This window comes from Palaemon carinicauda, chromosome 21 (genome assembly GCF_036898095.1).
Source record: "Palaemon carinicauda isolate YSFRI2023 chromosome 21, ASM3689809v2, whole genome shotgun sequence".
In the NCBI taxonomy this organism is placed as follows: domain Eukaryota; kingdom Metazoa; phylum Arthropoda; class Malacostraca; order Decapoda; family Palaemonidae; genus Palaemon; species Palaemon carinicauda.
Window position 1 is genome coordinate 84118576 of NC_090745.1, and position 23458 is coordinate 84142033.

The 23458-nt window shown below is 41.3% G+C and overlaps 1 protein-coding gene across 1 annotated transcript in view; it reads left to right on the top strand.

Annotated features, from left to right (window-relative positions):
- Positions 1 to 23458, top strand: part of LOC137614692 (invertebrate-type lysozyme 3-like) — a 125175-nt gene that overhangs the window by 75538 nt on the left and 26179 nt on the right. The window contains exons 2-4 of the mRNA XM_068344376.1: positions 3670 to 3741; positions 3942 to 4133; positions 4298 to 4368. Of these exons, the coding sequence (XP_068200477.1) occupies positions 3670 to 3741; positions 3942 to 4133; positions 4298 to 4368 (335 nt within the window). The remainder of the gene's footprint in view (positions 1 to 3669; positions 3742 to 3941; positions 4134 to 4297; positions 4369 to 23458) is intronic.

Genomic DNA, 23458 nt, shown 5'->3' on the forward strand with positions numbered 1-23458 from the left:
TCTTAGACACCAACACTTCCGTCTAAGGGAAGGGTCGGCCATTTAAAGGTGAAAGAGAGTTCATACTCTCTTCGTCACCATAATTAAATTAATTCCAAAAGCTAACTAAGCTAATATAGAAGTTTCTAGTATAGCGAATAGCTGCAAATTTTAGAGAAATACTTCACCAAACCGTGAACAATACTCCAAAATCATAAGCGTATCCAAGAACGTCTTGCCGGAAGCACGACAGAGGAAAAAGTGAGGTGGCGTCAACAACAAGTACTGTAGTACCTGGCCACAGGTGGCGCTTGTGAGTACACCCCCTTCTAGTATAGTGATAGCTGGCGTATCCCTCCCGTAGAATTCTGTCGGGCAACGGAGTTGACAGCTACATGATTATCGGGTAAGTTTAATATTGAAAAAAGAGCATTAATTGTAGCTTCACTTGTGTCATCTGTAGGCTGCAATGTCTTAAACACTTCCCAAACTTCTCTACCGGCTGTATGAAGTAATAATGTCTTCTTGTGGGCATCCTTCATATTCCCTAATGCTTCTAGATAAATCTTAAATTCCTAACACCACTATTGCCATCGTGTTGCAACAGAATTGGGTTCAGCTGTGATGCTAAATCGTTTAGGATGTTCAATGTCAAAAGGAATGTTGAATTCTTACCTGGATTAGGTTAGGTTACTGTTTTAAAGTCGCCTTGTAACTTCCTACCTTTTTTGTATCCTACCCAATTTTGAATCTCACTTTGTTTTCTTGTTTTGTTTGCTTGTTTTTGATGAAATTCTTCTGGTCGACTGCATGGGGAATCCTCACTAGGCTTTTTCTTCTGCTTTTCTTGCAATAATTTTTCTTCTGCTTCTCTATGATTCCTGCGTGGGTTCGAATCCCATCCTCGTCACCAGTTTGGTATGTTGGTTGAATATTGTCTGGTGATTTCAGTATACCACTCATTGGGAAATAATAATACAGTAGTTAGATGAGAATATCCCAGCATCTTTGCCAACTTGTCTTTTGGGTTGGATGGGATATAATCAGAGACAGACTTCATATTGGAATACGTTTAATGTAATTGGGATTACATTGCTCTGTGACTCTGGGCTTCCAACAACTGAGTGTTGAGCTTCCTGTAAACAATTTCACAAACCAAAACATCAAAACAAACATATGAGCATCGATCTCAAAAGACTTAAATCTTACTGCAGTGCAAAAGTAAAAAGAATCACATCCTATCTTTCAGGTAATTAATAAATGCTTGAACTCTAATATCAAAATACATTATTTCAGTTATGAACAATGTATAGCATGTTTTATCAATGCAATATGATGCAATGTTGCACTCAATACATTTAACATTTAAGGTAATACAGTACATTATTACAATAATACATAACAGGGTCTATAAGACCAGAACCCCAAAGGGATTAAGCCTCACCACAACAATAGCAAAACCACAGCATTATAAATAAAATTAAGTTCGATATCAGTAACGGGAAGACTCACCATGTAGAGGAGTAAAGACATAAAGTACAAAATCTTACTACTCTATCTAAAATTCTCATAGGCTAGGATACAGCAGCACACAACAGTCAGTGCACCAACAAGAAAAAACTTACCCTTTGCAGAGGGGAACACGATAGAACTACCGTAAGCCAACAAGAGAACATATGAATGAATGTAACATAATGGACTAACGAACACGCCGTTGAAGGATAGGCTAGGCCTGGATACGACAAGTCAAAAAAAAAAAATCCCAGAGGCTAAAATAAAAGGCAGTAAGGCAGTCAGCGAACCGACTAAACAAGATAAGTGAGCTCACACTTTGCAAAGGGGAACTCCAAAACACTGCGCCTTCCTAGCCCTGAGAGAATTCAGATGCTTGTAGCGCGATGGCCAAGAGCCTAAACGGTCAGAGTACCGCGAAACGCCAGGAAGTGGGACAAAAATCTCAGAGACTAGGATGACTGAATAAAAACCTTCCCGACGTAAGAGACCACTGTCAACAAAACTGGAACTAAAGACCAAAAATGAAAACGGCGAGTCCATGTACAACTAACAACTTCGCGTCTCTAGGCTAAAATAGACAAAACTGATACGAACTCAAAAAGACAAATAATAAAAATGCAATGTAAATGCTAACTTAAAAATAGAGCCCAAAGCATCGTAATGCTCAAAAACTACTAGCTAACGTGAAACTTACCAAATAAATAATTTACACGAAAAAGAAGCAATCAGGTACGAAACCCAACACCATGGCTAGCTGGACTCGAAGCGCTCAGGCTTCCTCTCACACAAAAGCTAAAATATAATTCCCCAAAGAGAACCAAAGCAAAAACAGCTAAAACAAAAGGCAAAGAGAGGTAGGTACTCATCTTTGACGAAGAAGAGGAAGCCAACATACGAAGAAAATCCTCGAAAAAAGGTGAAAAGAGCGCACACAAAAGTATCACACAGAAGCAAACAAGCTGCGGAGAGGGAATGGAGCAGCAGGGTCGTATGGGAGCACCAAAAGGTGATAGGATATGTAATAAATCCTCACTTATCCTTCCCCTTAGAGGATTAGACTGGGAAAAGTCTATTCGGGGTGCAGATACCTATGGTTATCTTAGGATACGTCCCTGATTATACACGATATCTTCAGATAGTCGTTCTGGGGGTTAGAACCCAGTGATACCTGACGGTAATTCTCTTATAATATCAATCACAAAAATATTATACAGTAAAAAGTTGCTGGAAGGAACTTCCATCAGGACGACATGGCTCGAGCCCAAAAAAAGAATCTAAATTACCCCATATACCCTATTTCGCAGCCATCACAGGTAACTATGCTAGCTCACTATTTTGTTTTAGATTGAACTCTTTTAAGAGACATTGTTCATGAACCGGGCATTCAAAATGAAAGTTGATGATTGACTGAAAAAGATAACATGATAGAGACTGATGTCACTAGATGGTTATGATTGGCCAATATATGATAGATCTTATGCTATGAAAATACAAGCAACGCCTTTCCATATTGCCTATATAGCACACTGATGTTAGGTTCCATTATTAAGGAAGTATTAAATAAATAATATTTTGCGATAAAACAAATCGTATCCAGAAGTTGCATGAAAGAAACTAGATGGATAAGAATAAGATTGTATTAATTCAAAATAACACAGTATTATATATCTTAGCTCCATGGTGCAAGGAAAAACTGCAAGTTGCTGAAAGAATTATATGTACACACTTGCCTGATGCCACCTCAAAATTCATTTGGGAAAGAAAGGCCGAGTGCACTGATAGGAAAGAATGTTCATTCAGTATCGTAGATTGATAAAGTTAACGTTGGCATGGAAACTTTAAAATAGTTTGAGGTATAAGGTAGAATACCCATATTTTTTCTAAATCTCATTAAATTTGAATAAAATAAAAAAAAAATTCCGTTGCCTAATGTCAACTTACAAAATAGGTTTTTGTTATTTCATCTCTCACAACAATCACAAATGTCTTGTAATTTTGACATACTTGAATTGAAACTTATTTTATCAATTAATTATGGAATTTGTAATGACAGAAGCATGCATGCATAAATGCTTTCTTGGTTGATGATGTTAACAAGTTCCAAAAATAACAATCTTAATAAAAAATTGATTTTGCAGTTCATATCACTGATGTTCTTGTGTTATATGTTTCAAGATTCTTCTTTCCTGCGATTGCGGGAGGCCTCATGTGACACCATCCCAGGGGAGCCTTGCTACCTGCCTTTTGGTATGTATTATTTAACAATTTTAACCTTATTTTTTGAGCAAACAAATGCATAAAGTCTCCTGAGTAAATTTTCATAGAATGGTATGACATTAGGTAAAAAAAAGAGCAAATATATGATATATGGAAAAATTAGATAGAAATCATGAAAATACATTGATACAGTAGTTTAAAACAACTGTGGTCTATCTGTCTATCTTTAGATGATGAGAATATGATTGAACAATGTTGGCTTTGTATTTGCAAAGCTTCATCCTCCTGCAATACAAACTCGGGTTGCACTAAGCCTTACTTTGGTGCATACAGTTGTGGCCTTCTAAGTATTTCGTGGCTCTACTGGGTTGATGCTGGAGGCCCAAGGCTGGATAAAGATAAAGATCTACCAAGTGAGATAGGCATGTAATATCTGTTTCATTATATTATACGTTTCTAGGCTGAAAGATGTGAAGGTTTTTAATTGTAGTCTCTAATAAGAATTAGCTATCCAGATTTGAATTAATGAGCTTAAATCTAAAGTGCATTAAAATTATCATTGAGAACCCTTTTTGTTTACTTGCAGCTTTCGAAAATTGTGTGAAGGAAAAATTCTGTGCTGTTCAAACAGTGTGTTTGTACGTAACGAAATTCCGGGTAAGCATCCTGCTATTTATTACCAGACTAAAACCCTTAAACGCTTACAGAAGACTAAAATTACTACCAGATCTATGTTTAGACTACATCTTTAACGTTTAATATGATTACATGAGAACAAAGTTACTGCGATATCTTTGCTAAGACAGCCTTTATAATGGTTAAAACGCTTCTAGTAGACTAAAATCACTGCCAAATCTTTGCTCAGACAGCATCTATAACGTTTTAAACGCTTCCAGATGACTAAAATTACTGCCGTATCTTTGTCAGACAGCATCTAAAACATAAACACTTCGAGAAGACTTAAATTACTGCCAGATCCTTGCTCACACAGCATCTATAACGTAAAAAACGCTTCCAGAAGACAAGAATTACTGCCAGATCTTTACCGATTGAGATACTACCACTAGAGAGTTATGCGGTCCTTTGACTGGCCAAACTACTACTGTAGGTAGTAGGTTGGCCAGGGCACCAGCCACCCGTTAAGATACTACCGCTTGAGAGGTATGGGGTCCTTTGACTGGCCAGACAGCACTACATTGGATCATTCTCTCTGGTTACGGTTCATTTTCCCTTCACCTACATACACACTGAATAGTCTGGCATATTCTTACACATTCTCCTCTGTCCTCACACACCTGACAACACTGAGATTACCAAACAATTCTTCTTCACCCAAGCGGTTACTGCACTGTAATTGTTCAGTGGCCACTTTCCTCTTGATAAGGGTAGAAGGGACTCTTTAGCTATAGTAAGCAGCTCTTCTACGAGAAGGACACTCCAAAATTAAACCATTGTTCTTTAGTCTTTGGTAGTGCCATAGCCTCTGTACCAGCGTCTTCCACTGTCTTGGGTTAGAGTTTTCTTGCTTGAGGTTACACTCGGGCACACTATTCTATCTTCTTTATCTTCCTCTTGTTTTGTTAAAGTTTTCATAGTTTATATAGGAGAGATTTATTTTAATGTTACTGTTCTTGAAATACTTTATTTTTCATTGTTTCCTTTCCTCACTGGGCTATTTTCCCTGTTGGAGCCCCTGGACTTATAGCATCTACTTTTCCAACTAGGGTTGTAGCTTAGCAAATAATAATAATAATAATAATAATAATAATAATAATAATAATAATTGGATCCTTCTCTCTGGTTACAGTTCATTTTCCTTGTAGCTACACACACACCGAATAGTCTGGCCTATTCTTTACATATTCTCCTCTGTCCTCTTATACCTGACAACACTGAGATTACCAAACAATTCTTCTTCACCCAAGAGGTTACTGCACTGTAATTTTTCAGTGGACACTTTCCTCTTGGTAAAGGTAGAAGAGACTCTTTAGCTATGGTAAATAGCTCTTTTAGGAGAACGACACTCCAAAATCAAACCATTGTTCTCTAGTCTTGGGTAGTGCCATAGCCTCTGTACCATGGTGTTCCACTGTCTTGAGTTAGACTTCTCTTGTTGAGGGTACACTCGGACACTCTATTCTATCTTATTTTTTTTCTTGTTTTGTTAAAGTATTTAGTTTATATAGGAGATATTTATTCTAATGTTAACTATTCTTGAAATAGTTCATTTTTCCTTGTTTCCTTTCTTCACTGGGCTATTTTCCCTGTTGGAACCCCTAGGGTTATAGCGTCCTGCTTTTCCAACTAGAGTTGTTGCTTAGCAATTTATAATAATAATAATAATAATAATAATAATAATAATAATAATAATAAAGTTTGATAAAAAGAAAAAATAGGGGGTGGGGGGTAGAGTACAGATAATGTCCATACTTCTACATTAAGAAAGCTTTGAGTCAAATCTATTTTTGAATGGCTAATTTCTTGAGTCTTACACAAAACCTTGGGTAAAATGACATGTATATGAATTAGCTCAAGATATCAGGTTTAAGGCAATTGAAACGTACAAAAAGGGTGGGCCTAAGTAAGGGGAAAGCATTAAAAAAAAACAACCTGCTACACTGCAAAAACAGTTTAATGCAATAAAGAACATTATTACAACGCAGCAAAGTCAGATGCAATAAACGACACAATACACACCAACAGTGTAAATAGCATTAGATAATACAGAATGATGTAGTGAATGATACTATACAGAACCTACTTACAATGTAGATCCAGGAAGTGCAATGACAAATAATAAAAAGAGAAAGGCTAGTGAAATAAAATATTTTTCCATCACTGGAGGCTTTGATACAGTGATGGGTCGAGTGATCAAGTATGGGTCTCCAGATTTAACACTCTTTTTATGGTTAAATCCTTATTTTCTTCCTGAGAAAAATTAATTGACCTTTAACTAGAAGTATTCTGCGGTTTGGCTCAGTATTTTCCTAGTCAACTATTCTCTGCACCAACTAGGTGATTGGAAAGTCTTTTTGAGAGCTGCATGGAAGGGGTGAGGGGAAATGGGTCCATTGTTTTCCATCTGTTTGTAGGATCTCCCGGGTGAAGTTCTCTGGGAATCAAGAAGACATTTCCCTCTCTCTCTCTAGTGCTCTGGTTTTCTGTATAAAATTGAGTACAGGAGGTATTAAAAGTGGAATTTTGCATGGTTAGATTAGACAAATACGTCAAAACTACTGCGAGACTGGCTGGAATTGTGTGACAGAATTTAGGTCACTGAGAGGTAGAGGCCTTGCATTACAGGTGTTTAAGTCGTTAATGAATAACATAACGAAAGCCAAACTTATTTACAGCAAATATGATAAGTCAGATTAAAGACCAAATTACAAAGCCAAATAAAAAACATGTTTAAAGTTCTACAATTTATTTATATGGGAATTTAACAGAATTATAACTAAAGAGACATGCAAAACTTGAGACAAGAGGAGAATTAATTTACTAGACAACTAATGAAAAGTCATTAATATTCTAAAGAACTCAAGAACCTTTTTAAAATGTCTGTATGGATTCACGCAGACATGGACCACTCCCCTGGATCTACAGCCCCCATACCTAAAACTGGATATAAGCCATGCTCCTTCTTACTACTGCAACTCATGCCTTCACAAAGTTGGATAAAAATATATATTTTGAAAGTAAAGTTAAGATAATTGATTTTCGGGATATTCTGAATGGGTAACAGGATTTGACGGCAAGACGAATGGATATGTAACCCAGTTATCACAAGAAAAGCATCAATCTTAATGCAGCTTCTTGCTTCAAAGAAACGATAACCAAACTAAACAAGATTCGCTAAAAGTCTCTAAAATAAGATTGACAATCTACATCTAGCCTTAAAAGGTCAAATGCTATGACCAGACTGATATCTATAGAAGGTCATAATACTAGATCCTTCTTTTCTAGCTTCAAATCATCTTCAGATAGAAGATTTGAAGGGGTTTCTTCCCATAGCTCTCTTCCTTTTAATACCCAAACAATGGGATGTATTAATTAAAAGCCTTTATAGCTTCTACTGGTAAGGATTGGGTTATATTTACAAATCTGGGCTATAAAACATGATACTGGGGTCATTCAGCAATCTTGTGCATCTAGGGAGAAACCTGCAGTTAAACAATCAAGTAAAATTTGAAGAAGTTGGACAGCAATATAGAAGAAATGATACAGGAATGGAGGTAAAGTAGGATATATCGCAAATGCAGCTAGGGGGCAAAGAAATGCTATACTTGCTTAATACCTACAGAGCACCGCATGAGATGAACTGATGGCACTGGACCCCTACGGGACTATTCTGAGTAAGAAATATGAATCGATTCCTTCATTATAATATATATATATATATATATATATATACATATATGCACATATATATATATATATATATATATATATATATATATATATATATATATATATATATAATTACCACCAACTTATTAGTCTATTATTACATAATATTATTTAACTACATACTCATTGCAAATATCCGTATATCAAAGTTTAAGATATAAGTATGGGTGAGTGATAAATTCAAGCTGGCGAGAGCCAATAAAAACCCAGAATCAACATATGCCATTTAAAATAAACTTGAAACAAATGTCAGTTGCCTCATCTCCTCCTCCCACATCTCATGGAATATTTGAAAAACAAACTTTCAACCCATTCCTGCTAATCACCAAGACCAGATCTGCTGCATCTGAAACTAACCAAAAAATTATTGGATAATTATCTGACCTCATGGAGATAGGGAAGGAGACCATATCTCAATGGGATTTAGGTTAGACATTTCTATCTCTTCTAATACCATACGCAAAAAGTCCAACCCCGCAGCTCAAAACAAATTTTTAACATCAGCAAAGGAATCTGAAAAGCAAGAAAATTTTTCCATTTCCCAGCATATAACATCTCGCCCAAAGATACTAAATACTTTAGGATGAAATTCCCTTGCAATTTACTTTGAAGTTACTATTGCTGTTACAAATCCTATTCCTTGAATAGATTAAAATTTTCATTTCTAAAAAATCTTATAATCTGAAAGCTCCAAACTCCTTACTTAATAGCTTGGTTAAACAGTCCAGTGTTATTCTTCCTCCTAATGTAAACATATCTAACAATACTTTCTATGCCCAGCATCCCTCTCCATCTATAGCAAATATGCCTGGCACAAAATGCAAGTCTAAGATATTTTTCAATGTAAATGCTTGGATCTGAAAGGTAGAACAAAACAAATCAATGTTGTGCTTCGTGGCCATAATGCAGCAATTATGGTTTTAATCCTGAGTTAATTTAGTTATTCAATGTTTCACTCTCCTTGACCATCGGGAGCTGTGATCATTGCTATAAGTATTTGTAGCATCCTGCCTTTCATTGCAAGCCAATTGAATATTTGCATTCTCAACCTTACTCCTGGGTGTGGGTTCAGGGGAAAGGATATTCAGAATTTAATAGCTCACCCTCCCATTCCCTTTCTAATATTGTACTTTGTGACTTCAGTGCTCATAATCATTTGTGAGGTGGTGATGTGGCAGTATTCCTCATTAACAATAATCCAATGACTTACTCGTATATTGTTAACATTTCTCCTGTATTTGCATAAACACAGTTGGCATTTTACCCACAGCAGATAGCTTGGCTGCTGTTGCTGCAATTTCTCTCTCCTTTGATCATATAGATTTAAGCCTTTGGCTCTTCCCTCTATAGGGCAGAGATGATGATGTGTAGCTCTTTATGGAGAAGGTAATCCTGTGCAGGAAAATTTGCCCAGGAAGACCACCAGGGATGCAGCTTTGGCATATTCAAAACTTTTTACTGTGTTCAGAACTTCATGTAAGTTTGAAAGCTTGCATAGGTGTTAGATGATTGGTAAATTAGGCAGAGCATCATTAACCAACTCATCAACAGCGTTATGAAGGTTCAATGTAGAATGTAAATGCTCAGCATAGCATTTTACAATCTCAGTTCATTCTTAGGATGGTTGTGCTATAAAGTGTAGCAACTAGAGTGATCGTGTTTTTCTTGGGCCCACAAATGGATTTGACAGTGTCATAAAAGCGTTTCATGTTGATTCAGTCAGCAAAAACTTTAATTTCCTTAGCCCTTTCTACCAATCAACAGGTCCCTCTATCTTCTGGCCAGTGTACATGAGTGGAGGGTTTGTAAGATACAGTACATGTCATGGGCTTTCACGTTTGCTCAAAGTAATTCGTGTATGGTGTCCGAGTTCTCATCTAACCAGTCTGGATGAGAATGCTATGTGAAACCAATATCTACTTCAACAACATCTTGTATCAGTTTACAGAACTTTGTCCACTCAGTTCAAGCTCTTCCATAGAACTATTAGTTAAGGATGAGAGGCTCTCAGCAATTTGAAAGTGAAAAGAATCTTTAGTTTTCTTCTTTTTGAGTGTAATACAGTTCAATTTCTTAATACACGTGTGTGCTTTGAGCTTGTCCTAGTGCTGTCTTCTGAGGCCATTAGCATTCACATTGCCCGTGCCATGATTACCTATGGCACCTTGCTATAGAGATTGTTTTTTCGAACATATGCATTAAAATCTCCAAGCAGGAGTATCTTATCAGCTTAGTTGATGCTTTTTAGCACCACATCCAGGGCACACTAATTTTCAGCATAAAAAGCTAGGGAGCAAGCAATGAAGAGTGTCAAGAAACAGCCTTTAGGTAGTAGAATACGTCAGCTCATAAGTCCCCCATTGACACCTGTGGGGCCTTCTGGTAGGTATGCACGTACTTAATGTTAATTGCAAAAGCCAACCTCTGAGTACTAGAAGAATCCTTTGATAAGCCTCTGAAGACGAAAGTATATCCTTTACCCATTTCAGGGAGTGTCATCACCTGTGAGGCATGTCTCTTCTAGTTCAGTAATGTCTGTACTGTATCTACAGAGCTAAAGGAAAAATACTGCTGGGTGGTGTTCTATCTTTGTTTTGTCTGTAGTTTGATTTTAGAAAGTCCTTGCATTCCAAGTTCCATTCATTATTAATATGGTCAATCATTTTGTGACCAAAAAGTAAGCTGTCTTAGTGTCTGCAGTTATACATCTAGATCAAGTTTCGAGTAGACAAGATTTGGACCCCTTTTTAAAAGGGTGAGCTGTATGGTGCCTTAAAAGGGCAGCTTAGTCAAACATGCTGATGCTGAAGACAAGCGCCTCTCCGAATTTTGCCTACTCGACAGTGACTGAAACCCTAATGTAGCTTTCTTCATGTAAGGATCTGGCTATGAGTTACCAGTCCTAATGCAGGCATGCTCCTACCTCCCTAACCCAATGCCAAAGTGACTTGATAAGTGATGATGATGTTTTGGTGAGAATGAGGAACTGTGTGTCCCCTGTGAAATTATCAACGTGAGATGAATGCTTTGGCTAAGGCCTAGGCTCACAATCTTGACCGAGCTGCCTTATGTCAGATGGAAAGGAGAAACTTCAATGACCTAACAGGATTACTGAAGCCACATAATTGATTATCATGCCTTTTGCCTGTCCTCAGTGCATACTTCATTCATTCTTATGGCAGCAACAGTACCCTTTGTCTCAAGAGAGGAGCATAAAAGGCAGTGGTATCACTCATTGAGTATAGGCAATCAGAGTATCTGGTGTGCTAAGGTATAACGGTTGGGAACAGAATGTGAGAGTTGAGGTGTTCCTTGGTCCTCCTGAGCAGATGTAATAACCATAACTCTGACAACCCCACGCATCAATTTGGCTGGGAAGTTAAGCCAAACATTCCTCAAGCCAAGTAGTTAAGTACCCATCAAGCCAAGTAGTTAAGCTAAGAACCTTCAAACCAGGGAATTACGCCAAGCATCCATCCAGCTGGCCAGTTAAGTTAAGCACCTATCAAGCCAGGGAGTTAAGCATGCATCACGCTGGCAACTACGCCAAACATCCAACTAAGCAGAATTAAGAGTAGAAAGAGAGAGTAAGAAATTGCCAGATTAAAGGAACAGGATAAGGATGAATAAATCTCAGGAATCATACTTATGATAATGACACTTTTTTTATGCTTGTTTAAAAGATGAAACGACATTCATCGTTGGAAAAAATATAACAAGCTTATAACTAATTATATTAGCTTATCTCATAGAAATAATTACTCAAATCCACTTTGTTAACTTGAACAAGAACGATAGCAATTGAAGATACCCTAATTAACCAAGAAACAATCGGGGACACTTAAATATTTTCCTCAACCCTTACGATGCCAAAGATTGATTGACACAATAATGGCGATAAATTACAGTAAGAAAATTTCGGCAATTAAAAGCTGGATAGTAGACACAAAATTAAAATAATCCATTAGAAATATCTAGAACTAAACCCGGTGTAGGATAATTGTCAACTATAGTCCATTTCTTTTAGCCAGGCATATTTGCACCGACTCGCAGCGGTGCCCTTTTAGCTCGGAAAAGTGTCCTGATCGCTGATTGGTTGGACAAGATAATTCTAACCAATCAGCGATCAGGAAACTTTTTCCGAGCTAAAAGGGAACCGTTGCGAGTCGGTGCAAATCTGCCTGGCTAAAAGAAATGGACTATAGTTGATAATTAGTTGTTTGTAGTCAACTTTATACCTTGAGATTGATCAGCACCATTCATTTGCTTTAGGTATTACGCCTTCAGATCGATTTGCAACATTATTTATGCAGCCTATTACCATCTATTATAGGTGTTTGCAGTGGTGAAGACGTGTCAATGGTTTTCAATCTCTCTCTCTCTCTCTCTCTCTCTCTCTCTCTCTCTCTCTCTCTCTCTCTCTCAGCAATTACTGCCATTATGCAACTGAAATAAGTAGTAGTCTAATGAAGGAAATACAAGGTAAATGAAAGTACATCATGATAGGAAAAATTATTTACCCCACATAAATCCCAGAGTAAATTAAGACACATGGCAAAATTGCACTGGAAATTTGTTTAACTAGTCTTCTGTTTAATCTATGAATTTGGAATTGGAAGTGGAGTCTGATAAAGTTACACTAGACTTGCATGAATATTACGAAAACCAGGAAAATCTAAATGCATCACAATCAACTAACAAAGTCATAGAATAATAGTTCTTACAGTATATTTGATGACTACAACGTAAAATATTTGCAATTAAATATCCATATCTAAGATACATAGGCCTAGTTGCGAGCTATGAATCAAGTCAGTCATGGAATGAAATGATCAAGAACTCTTTACTGTTTCACACACACTTGTACACTTTAACGGTATTTCCTTTTATTTGTATATCTTGCTCTAAACCCACACTGAAAACAAAACCTGTTTAGGCTTGCCTTTTCATGCATTAGCTGGTTTTAATTTTTGTCACGTACTTGTATCTAAGCTTATTGTCTGTTTAATACCGTTTAATTGCATTCCTCTCGCCTCTCTGTTATAACCTAACAGCCCACTTGCTCAATTGGTGACCGCTGGAGGAACAGTTCCCTCCCGTCTTAACCGCCACTCCAGTGCCCTACTGTCTGATGATGTCGTCCCACAAACCTGACTCTTCTCTCCACGCAACACCCTTAGCCAGTACAGAGGCATTCCCTTGGTTTCAGAGCCCCAAGATTCAGTTTTGTCCCAAGGGAGTATCTCGCTCAAGCACTAAATCAGACAATATTCTCAGAGCGATCCCCGAAGACACTTACCTAGAAATCTTTGATTAGCTTTGCAAGTGAGGGGACTCCTAAATAGCTTACAACATCCTTAAAACATAACTTCTGGAGCAGTACTCACCCTCACCAGCCACCCATATAGCCAAGCTTTTTCAGCTCTCTCAACTGCCACTGCAGACCAAAAGGCTTCGCCCTCAGGGAAATGACTATGCTTACCCAAACCTGTACGCGCTGTAAGGACAGTGAGACAAGCGTCACCAAGATCAACTGATACTTTATTCGAATGTGCACGGAAGTATATTACAAGGTGTGGACGGAAAGGTAGGATGACGTTGGCGCCAAATCAGATTGAAGTGCCCGCCAAAATATATGTGTTTTCTTACACTTACAAATATATGAATTATGGGTTAACAGAAACATGTTATGAAACGATACATATATCAAAATGTAGCTCTGGTAGAGCGGAATATATATACATAGGAAACCACAGTGTGGCGAAGAGAGAATTTAAATAAATAAGTAGTTTGTCGATTTTCTGGACGACGAAGGGATCGGTGTCCTTACAAGTACTCCCCCCCCCCCAAGACATCGGGCGGCGTAGAGGGCTGATGATCAATCTTCGTATCTTTTCGGGCGTCAGAGGGTTCCTCTTGTTTTTGAACGGAGGGGCGCACTGGCGGTCGGTGTAAGGATCTCTTCCTCTTGTCGTCGTTTGATGATTTTTCTTTTGTTGGGCGGCTTGTTTTGAGGCGGAACTCTGGGTCTGCCAGGTCCAGCGGAGGCGGTGTCGCTTCCTTCGAGAAACGCTGGTTTCACGCGGTCTATTGAGACCCAGTCCTCTTGGCCATGGACGTCGAGAAGGAAGGCTTTCGTTGTCTTTTTAATTACCCGGTAGGGACCTCGATAAGGTCTAGTCAGTGGTTGTCGATGAGCGTCGACACGGACGAAAACGTACCTGCAGTCATCCAGGCTTTTTGGCTTGAAGTGCTTGGTTCTGTCCTGGTAAGTTTTGAGACACGGCCTGAACTTCCTGGCGACGTCCCTTAGGTGATCCAGCTGCATGTCGTCGGTTGATGAGGGAAAGAAATCGCCAGGAACTGCGAGCGCTTCCCCGTAAACCTTTTCGGCGGGCGAAGGTTCGCCGTCTGCGCGAGGGGCGGTGCGAAGGCCGAGGAGTACCCAAGGAAGTCGTGATTTCCAGTCCCCGTCGGTGCAGCTCGCCATCAGGGACGCCTTGAGGGCGCGGTGAGTTCTTTCGACCATGCCGTTTGCCGCGGGGTTGTATGCCGTGGTTCTGTGGAGCGTCGTCCCCATCAGGTTCGCCAAAGCGAGCCATATTTCTGAGAGGAAAGCGGGGCCTCTGTCAGTCGTGATGTCGTCAGGAACGCCAAACCTGCTCACCCAGCTTGACAGGAGGGCTTCGGCACATGCTTGAGTCGTAGCTTCGGTCATCGGCGATGCCTCCAACCACCTCGTGGAGCGATCGATGATCGTAAGTAGGTAGCGAGCGGATCCAGAAGGGGGCAATGGTCTCACGACGTCGATGTGTATATGGCCGAAACGTCTTTTTGGCTGGGGAAAATCGCCTACCCCCGATTCGGTGTGACGGCTGACCTTGCTTGACTGGCAGTTGATGCATGACTTCGCCCATTCCCGGGCATCCTTTTTTATCCCTGGCCAGACAAACTTTTCAGACAGAAGGCGAGCGGTGGTGCGTCCTGAGGGGTGCGAAAGTCCATGGATGATATCGAATATTTTCCTTCTGCAGGAGGCTGGTACCCAGGGACGTGGGCGGCCCGTGCTGGTGTTGCAAAGAATAGTTACTCCTGCTGGTCCGAGGGGAATCGGTCTTATCTTGAGCGCGGATAGCTCCGTAAGGTGATCCTGTGCTTCTCGGTCGGTGCGTTGTTCGGTTGCGAGATTGGTGTAGTCGATTCCCAGGTGGATCGCGTCAATTTCAATCCTTGAAAGAGCGTCCGCGACTGGGTTTTTCTTTCCTGGGACGTAACGTATGGTGCACCTGAATTCGGCGATTGATGCGAGATGACGTTGTTGTCGGGAGGACCATGCGTCCGTCGATTTCGTGAAGGCGTGTACGAGGGGTTGATGGTCCGTCGCGATTGTGAAGGGGGTACCCTCCAAGATGTACCTGAAGTGGCGGACGGCGAGATAGACGGCGAAGAGTTCCCTATCGAAGGTGCTGTATCTTGTTTCGTTTCGGCGGGTTTCAATTTCTTGCTGAAGAATGCCAGCGGTCGAGGAGAACCATCGACGAGTTGCTCAAGCACAGCCCCGCAGGCGACGTTGCTGGCGTCGGTCATTAGTCGCAGGGGCGCGTTGTCGTCGAAATGAGCCAGGGTGGTGGCATTCGCAAGGGCATCCTTCGTCCGAGCGAATGCCTGTTGCTGGGGCAAACCCCACTCGAGTTTTTTTGCTTTTCCTTTCAGGACGTCGTCGAGGGGTGACAGGGTTTATGCGATGTTGGGGATGAAGCGCCTGTAGTAATTGACCATTCCCAAGAACTCCTGAAGTTGGCGGATGGTCGTAGGCATTGGGAACTTCCTGATGGCGTCGACCTTGGTTGTCATGGGTTTTACCCCGCGCGAGGATACGCGGTGACCAAGGAAATCCACTCCCTCCGCACCGAACGTGCATTTGTCGAAGCGTACGACTAGGCCGTTCTCCTTTAGGCGCTTTAGGACGGTGCGGACGTGTCCCCGGTGTTCCTCCTTGGTTTTCGAGAATATCAGGATGTCGTCGACGTAGCAGACGCAGAAAGGTAGGTCACCCAGAATGCTATCCATTAGTCGTTGGAAGGTTGTCCCGGCGTTGCGTAGACCGAAGGTTGAGTATGCGAAGGTGTAGGATCCGAACGGCGTTACAATGGCAGTTTTCGGGATATCTTCCGGGAATACGGGGACCTGGAAGTAAGACTTGAGGAGGTCCATCTTGGTAAAAAACTTTGCGCCGTGCAACGCGTTCGTTAGGTCCTGCATGTTGGGCAGCGGGTAATGATCGGGCGTTGTGATGAGGTTGAGGCGCCTGTAGTCGCCGCAAGGTCTCCAGGACCCATCCGGCTTTTTAACCATGTGCAGGGGTGATGCCCAGGGGCTCGATGCTTTCTTATAGATACCCGTGCGTTCCATGTCCTCGAAGGCGCGTTTGGCATCCTTCAGTTTCTGAGGCGGGAGGCGGCGGAATTTGGCGTGAGTGGGAGGTCCTGTCGTTGTGATGTGGTGGTAGATACCATGCTTGGACGGGGAACCTGGCGAGTGTCGGAGCTCGGGCTTGAAAACCTCGGGAAACTCTCGTAGGAGGTCGGCGTAGCGGTGCGTCGTTACGGCGGACATGGACATTGTTGCAGGGCCGTGTTCTAGGGCGCGAGACTGGCAGGTTCCCGTGTCGATGAGACGTCTGTTAGCGACATCGACGAGGAGTCCATGGTGGGCGAGGAAATCCGCACCGAGGAGGGGGCGATTGACGTCGGCGATAGCGAAGGGCCAAGAATACGAACGGCCCATGATAGATATCTTGAGGGTCTTGATCCCATAGCACTGTATGGGAGATCCGTTGGCGGCGATGAGTGAGGGAGCGTTTTTGTCGGGACCACGGTCTAGGTCGGACTTCGAAGGAGGGAACGTTGACTGCATTGCGCCGGTGTCCAACATGAGTCTACGGTTGGAAATGGTATCGAGGATACAGAAACCAATCTTGTTTTGGTTAACTGCGGCTGCGATGGTGGCAGGTGGATGCTTCTGGCGTCATCTTCTAGGGAAACTGCATGGTGCTCTACATTTCTTGGCGTCACTGCCGAACTGTTGGTGGTAGAAGCACCATGCCGGGTTAGGCCTAGGGTTCGGTCGTGTCGGTTGCGGTGGTTTCTTTCTTGATAGAATGTTGATCTCGTCGTCCTCAAGGGCCATTGCCGAGGAGTCTATGGAAGAGCAGCTGCTGAAGGAGGAGAACGGAGGCGGTGTTGACGATGATGCTCCGAGGCGAGATGCTTTGGAGGCCTCGTGGAGCTTCTGAGCCTTCGACAGGAGTTCGTTCATCGGGAGCGTGTCGGCGTCTGTCAATTGGGCCCGTACGTCCTGTGGTAGGCGTCGAAGAAAGATTTCGCGAGATAAGCTAATCTCACGTCGTCGGCCGTTGCTGTCTGTTTCGGGGAGCATAAGCTCGTCCCACGCCTCGACAGGAGAGGTGTCACCCATGGGCTTGCCGGCGAGGTCCAGTACTTTCTGTGCCCTTGCTGAGACAGAGAGGGAGTAGATACCGATGAGTTTCGTTCTCAGGTCGTCGTATGAAACTTGGCCGGCCTGGGCGTCGAGACATGGGGAAATCTTGTCGAATACTTCTTCAGGTATGGAGGTGAGAACGATGTCAGCCTTGGCGCAGGAGTCGCTGAATCTAGCGACGCGGAAGAGTATGTCCGCTCTCAGGAACCAGGAAGCGGTGTTGTGTTGAGAAAAGGGCGGCAGTTTGACTTTGGGCGTGGAGGCGAGGCCGTTGGGTGCAATGGGCGTGTTGCTTCCTGCATCGTGGCCAGACGACGAGTCGGCGAAGAGGTGAGAAGTTGATATGTCGGTTAAGCTCATCCTACTGCCTTACGTTCACCGAAGTGTGGGAGAACCAAAGGCAGGCTCGTGCCTAAGGTACCGGAGTATGTAGAAGGTAGCACGGCCGTAATAAGTCCGTTAATGGCAAAGCCAAAACCGCTGATGCTACTTTCAACTCCGGGGTCACCAGTTGTAAGGACAGTGAGACAAGCGTCACCAAGATCAACTGATACTTTATTCGAATGTGCACGGAAGTATATTACAAGGTGCGGACGGAAAGGCAGGATGACGTTGGCGCCAAATCAGATTGAAGTGCCCGCCAAAATATATGTGTTTTCTTACACTTACAAATATATGAATTATGGGTTAACAGAAACATGTTATGAAACGATACATATATCAAAATGTAGCTCCGGTAGAGCGGAATATATATACATATGAAACCACAGTGTGGCAAAAAGAGAATTTAAATAAATAAGTAGTTTGTCGATTTTCTGGACGACGAAGGGATCGGTGTCCTTACAGCGCTACCATCCTTGACGTCAATATTTAGCCCATGAAGGACCTGATGACCAAAGTCGATGCAATTATGGACAGCCACTTCACTACCTTCAAGACCTCCAACAACGCCTTCACTCCTCACGAAGAGGACAATTATTCGACATAGATAGAAGCTCACATGAATGAAGTAGGATGGAACACGGAAGGACACAAATGCCCATCCCGTGACGTGTTGGAGCAATGACAAAGCCACCCACCACCCACATATCCCGCTCCTTGCTCACACCCCAACCAACGACCTCTTCAGCCACTTACTGATGCCCATCAGCCACATTTATGCTACTACTGCTCCAAATTCTTGTCTCCTGTGAAGAAATAAGTGAATGGTTGTCATTGGCCATTCCTATCGTTAATCTTTTCTTTTTACATGATGCAGGTACGGGCGTGCGAATTTTGGTAGACGCTGGTGCTTGCCTTTCTCTTCTACCAAGGCCACTCTCCAGGAGACGGCATAGTCTGTCTAAGCCTGGTAACGTCCGCCTGGTAGCTGCCAACGGATTTGGGATCCCCACTCATGGGTAAGAGACCCTCACATTATCGGTTGGGAGCACCAAATATTATTGGAAGTTTCTTGTTACTGACATCACATTGCCCATCCTCAGTGCAGCTTTCCTCTCCCATTTCCACCTCCTGGTTGATGTTGCTCACTGAGCTTAGTCAACAAAGACTCTTACTCCTTGAGACCTCTTCAACCTTACCCCTCCGGCCTCGCTCTCAACATCAGAGCACCCACGGATGTCTACGCCCACCTCCTCACGTTGAACCCAGAAGTCTTCCATCCAGAACTTCTCCAAATGTGCACAGTTCCCGCCAAACATGAAATTTATCACAATATCAAGATGACGGGGCCTCCAGTGTTTGCCAGATTCAGGCGTCTGGCACTGGATCAACAAACATTTGCCAAAATGGAAGAAATGGGTTTTTGCCAAAAGGCCTCAAGCCAATGGTTGTCACCCTTACACATCGTTTTGAGGAAAGATGGCTCCCTGTGCCTCTGTGGGGATTACATGTGCCTGAACTTATAGACAGAACCAGATCACTACTTCTTCCCAGACATCGCCAACCTTACCTTGCACAAAGCAAAAGTGTTCTCTACGCTCAACCTCCTGAAGAACTATCATTAGGCGCCCATAAACCCAGATGATATACCCTAGACCACCATCACCGACCCCTTTGGTACATACACCTTCAATTACACCTGTTTTGGCCTTCATAATGCTGGGGCTAGTTTTCAACACCTCATGGATGGCCTCTTAGGAGACCTACCCTTTTGCGTAAGTTACATGGACGAAATACTCGTGTTCTCTTTCTCCAAAGAGGAACAGCTCCTTCACATATACAACGTGCTCAACCACCTAGTCCAGTACAACAAGTGTACCTTTGGCACCGACAAAGAATCTGTCATAGGACACTGCATCACTCCTGAAGGAGACTACCTCCTCCCTGAGAAGGTAACAGCCGTTCAAAACTTCTCCACGCCCTCGAACGTCGATGCACTGCAAAAATTCTTGGGCATGATCAACTTTTATCACCGGTTCATGCCAGTCATCACCGCCACTCTTGCCCCCTCTACGCCTCTCTTAAGGGTAAGCCTGAAATGGGTTCCCCTTCAAGAAGTGTTCTTCTGTAATGCAAAGAATTCCCTATCAACAGCTGCTGCTCTCAGTTTTCCCATGCCACATGCCCTTCTCCATCTCTCCACCGATGTCAGAGACGTTGCTATTGGTGCAGTAATTGAGCAAGTGGATAACAGCTCACCCTGCCCATTGGCCTTCTTCAGTAGAAAACTGTCCAAGGTGGAATCCGGCAACTCTACCTTTGACTGTGAATTGCTGGCGGTGCACTTGGCTGTCAGTCACATTCGCCACTTCTTAGAAGGTATGCCCTTCGTCATTTGCATGGACCAGATGCCTCTGGTGCACGCCTTCATTTGAGAGTCTGTTACGAGGTCCTCCCATCAACACTGACATCTCTACACCATGTCTGAATACAATTGCACAAACAACACGTCCCTGCGAAAATGAACCACATTGTCAATGCCCTGTCAAGAAACACATTGGCCGTCATTTAACTGGGATTGGATTACAATCCCTTGACAGACAGAAACCCAACAAAAAGATTCAGAGGACCAATCATTTAGAACATCCTGAACATCCATTCATTTAGAAGATGTCACCCTCGACAACTCCAACGCACCCTCTTCTGTGATATCAGTACTGGTAGACCACGACCATTGATATCTGCCACATTTTGCCGTCAGTTGCTTGATCTCATTCATGGCCTTTCACATCCATTGCACCAATCTACTTTACAACTACTGAAGATGAATTTTATTTGGCAAGGCATCACTATGGATGCTAAGGTTGGTTCTGCGCCTGTACTTCATGCCAAACTTTAAAAGTACATCGACACATGGATTTAAAAGTGGACATTTTCCCTCAACATCGGTGTCCTTTTACCTACATTCACGTCGACATAGTAGGTCCCCTACCCATATCACAAGGACATCATTATCTGTTTACCGGCACTAACCGCTCCATTCGTTGGCCTGAGGCCATCACCATAAAACTACAACATCTGCCTTGCTCTCAGGTTGGATAGCGAGATTTGGTATCCGTGAGCATATTACTCCTGATAGGGGTACCACCTGAGCAGTGCTCTACATCAGACAACTGCCTACAACCCTACAGCCAGAAAATGTTTGAACGTTTCCATGGCACCCCCTCAACGAACTTTGTTGTCCCAATGCAATGACGACAACGACTTTAATTAGCTTTCCTGTGTCCTCTTGGGACTAAGGACCACTCCTAAGGATATCTGAATTTCACAGCAGCCGAAATGGTGTATGGCTACCCAATGGCCATCCCTGCTGAATTTTTTGTCGGCAACATCCACCAACAACCACCAGCCCCCAGCGAAGCAACACATAACTATAGATTTGCACAAGGCATCCCATGTTTTCCCGCAAGACTCAGTTAACGCCCACTTACACGGGCCCTTTCCTTGCGATTTGTCTCACAACAAAGGCTTTCTTAATCAATATTTGTGGCAGAGACATGGTCTCCATTGATTGCCTTCAACCTGCAAGATGACCTGTCTACAGTGTGCCTCTAAAGAACAGGTGCCCTCTATATATATATATATATATATATATATATATATATATATATATATATATATATATATATATATATATGTATATATATATATATATATATATATATATATATATATACATATATATATATATGTATATGTATATATATATATATATATATATATATATATATATATATATATATTGATATATACACATTGGATACTTCTCTCTAGTTACGCTTCACTTTCCCTTTGCCTACACATTCTCCTCTGTCCTCATACACCTGACAACACTGAGATTACCAAACAATTTTTCTTCACCCAAGGTGTTAACTACTGCACTGTAATAGTCCAGTGGCTACTTTCCTATTGATAAGGGCAGAGGAGACTTTATCTATGGTAAGAAGCTCTTCTAGGAGAAGCACACTCCAAAATCAAACCTTTGTTCTCTAGTCTTGTGTAGTGCCATAGCCTCTGTACCATGGCCTTCCACTGTCTTGGGTTAGAGTTCGCTTGCTTGAGGGTACACTCGGGCAAAATATTCTATCTCATTTCTATTTCTCTTATTTTTTTAAAATTTTCATAGTTTATATAGGAAATATTTGAATGTTACCGTTTTTAAAATATTTTATATTTCCTTGTTTCCTTTCTTCACTGGGCTATTTATACTGTTGGGGCCCCTGGGCTTATAGCATCTTGCTTCTCCAACTAGGGTTGTAGCTTAGCATGTATTATTAATAATAATAATAATAATAATAATAATAATAATAATAATAATAATAACAATAGTAATAATAATAATAATTATATATATATATATATATATATATATATATATATATATATATATATGTATATATATGTATATATATACATATATATATACATATATATTATATACATATGTATAAATATACATAATATATGTATATATATATATATATATATATATATATATATACATATACATATATATATATATATATACATATATATATTTAAATATACATATATATATACATACATATACATATATATATATATATATACATATATATTTATATATTATATATACACATATATAAACTACATATAAATATATACATTAATATATATATATATATATATATATATATATATATATATATATATATATATGTGCTAATTCTTGTATGCAAAATATGTGTTTTATATAGTGAGTTTAATGAACTTTTTAAGAGTAATATGAGTGTCATATATTGGAGGGCGCGATCACTAAACTCTGTTATAAGTGACGTGTTCCTAGAATCATAAGGTGATGTGTTTGACAGTATATTTCCATCACAGTGAATCCCACAAAACCTAACAATTTAGCATGTTGATGGAGCAATATCGCGTCTTACTTGCAGAGGGTTATTCAGTACCATTCGAGTGGTCAGTAGACAAGGTAACTACTTGCCAGAGAGTATCGGCTGTACACAGTGTATTCGCGAACCTTTTTGTAATAAAGTGGAAAAAAACTCATGTGCCGATGTCTCATTATCCGTTGACATGGGACATATTGGTGTCAGGTGTACAAATACGTCTGTTTGTGTATGCTGTGAGCGACGTTGTTCTTTAAGCTGGTAATATAAAAGTTCAAGATGCCTAGATATGTGAGAACTAACATAGCACACGCTGCTACTGCGGGAGATGAAAACGAAGGAGCAGTAGGTTATAGTGATGCCGATGAAGAATATAGACAAGAACTAAGAACTTAGATAACCTAGCAGAGTTAATGAACAGATTCTTGGTTGAACGAGAAGAGGAGCGGCGTGCAATCATAGCATATCCGACGTACATAAACTAAGTTCAAATGCACACAAGTGAAAGTACACAT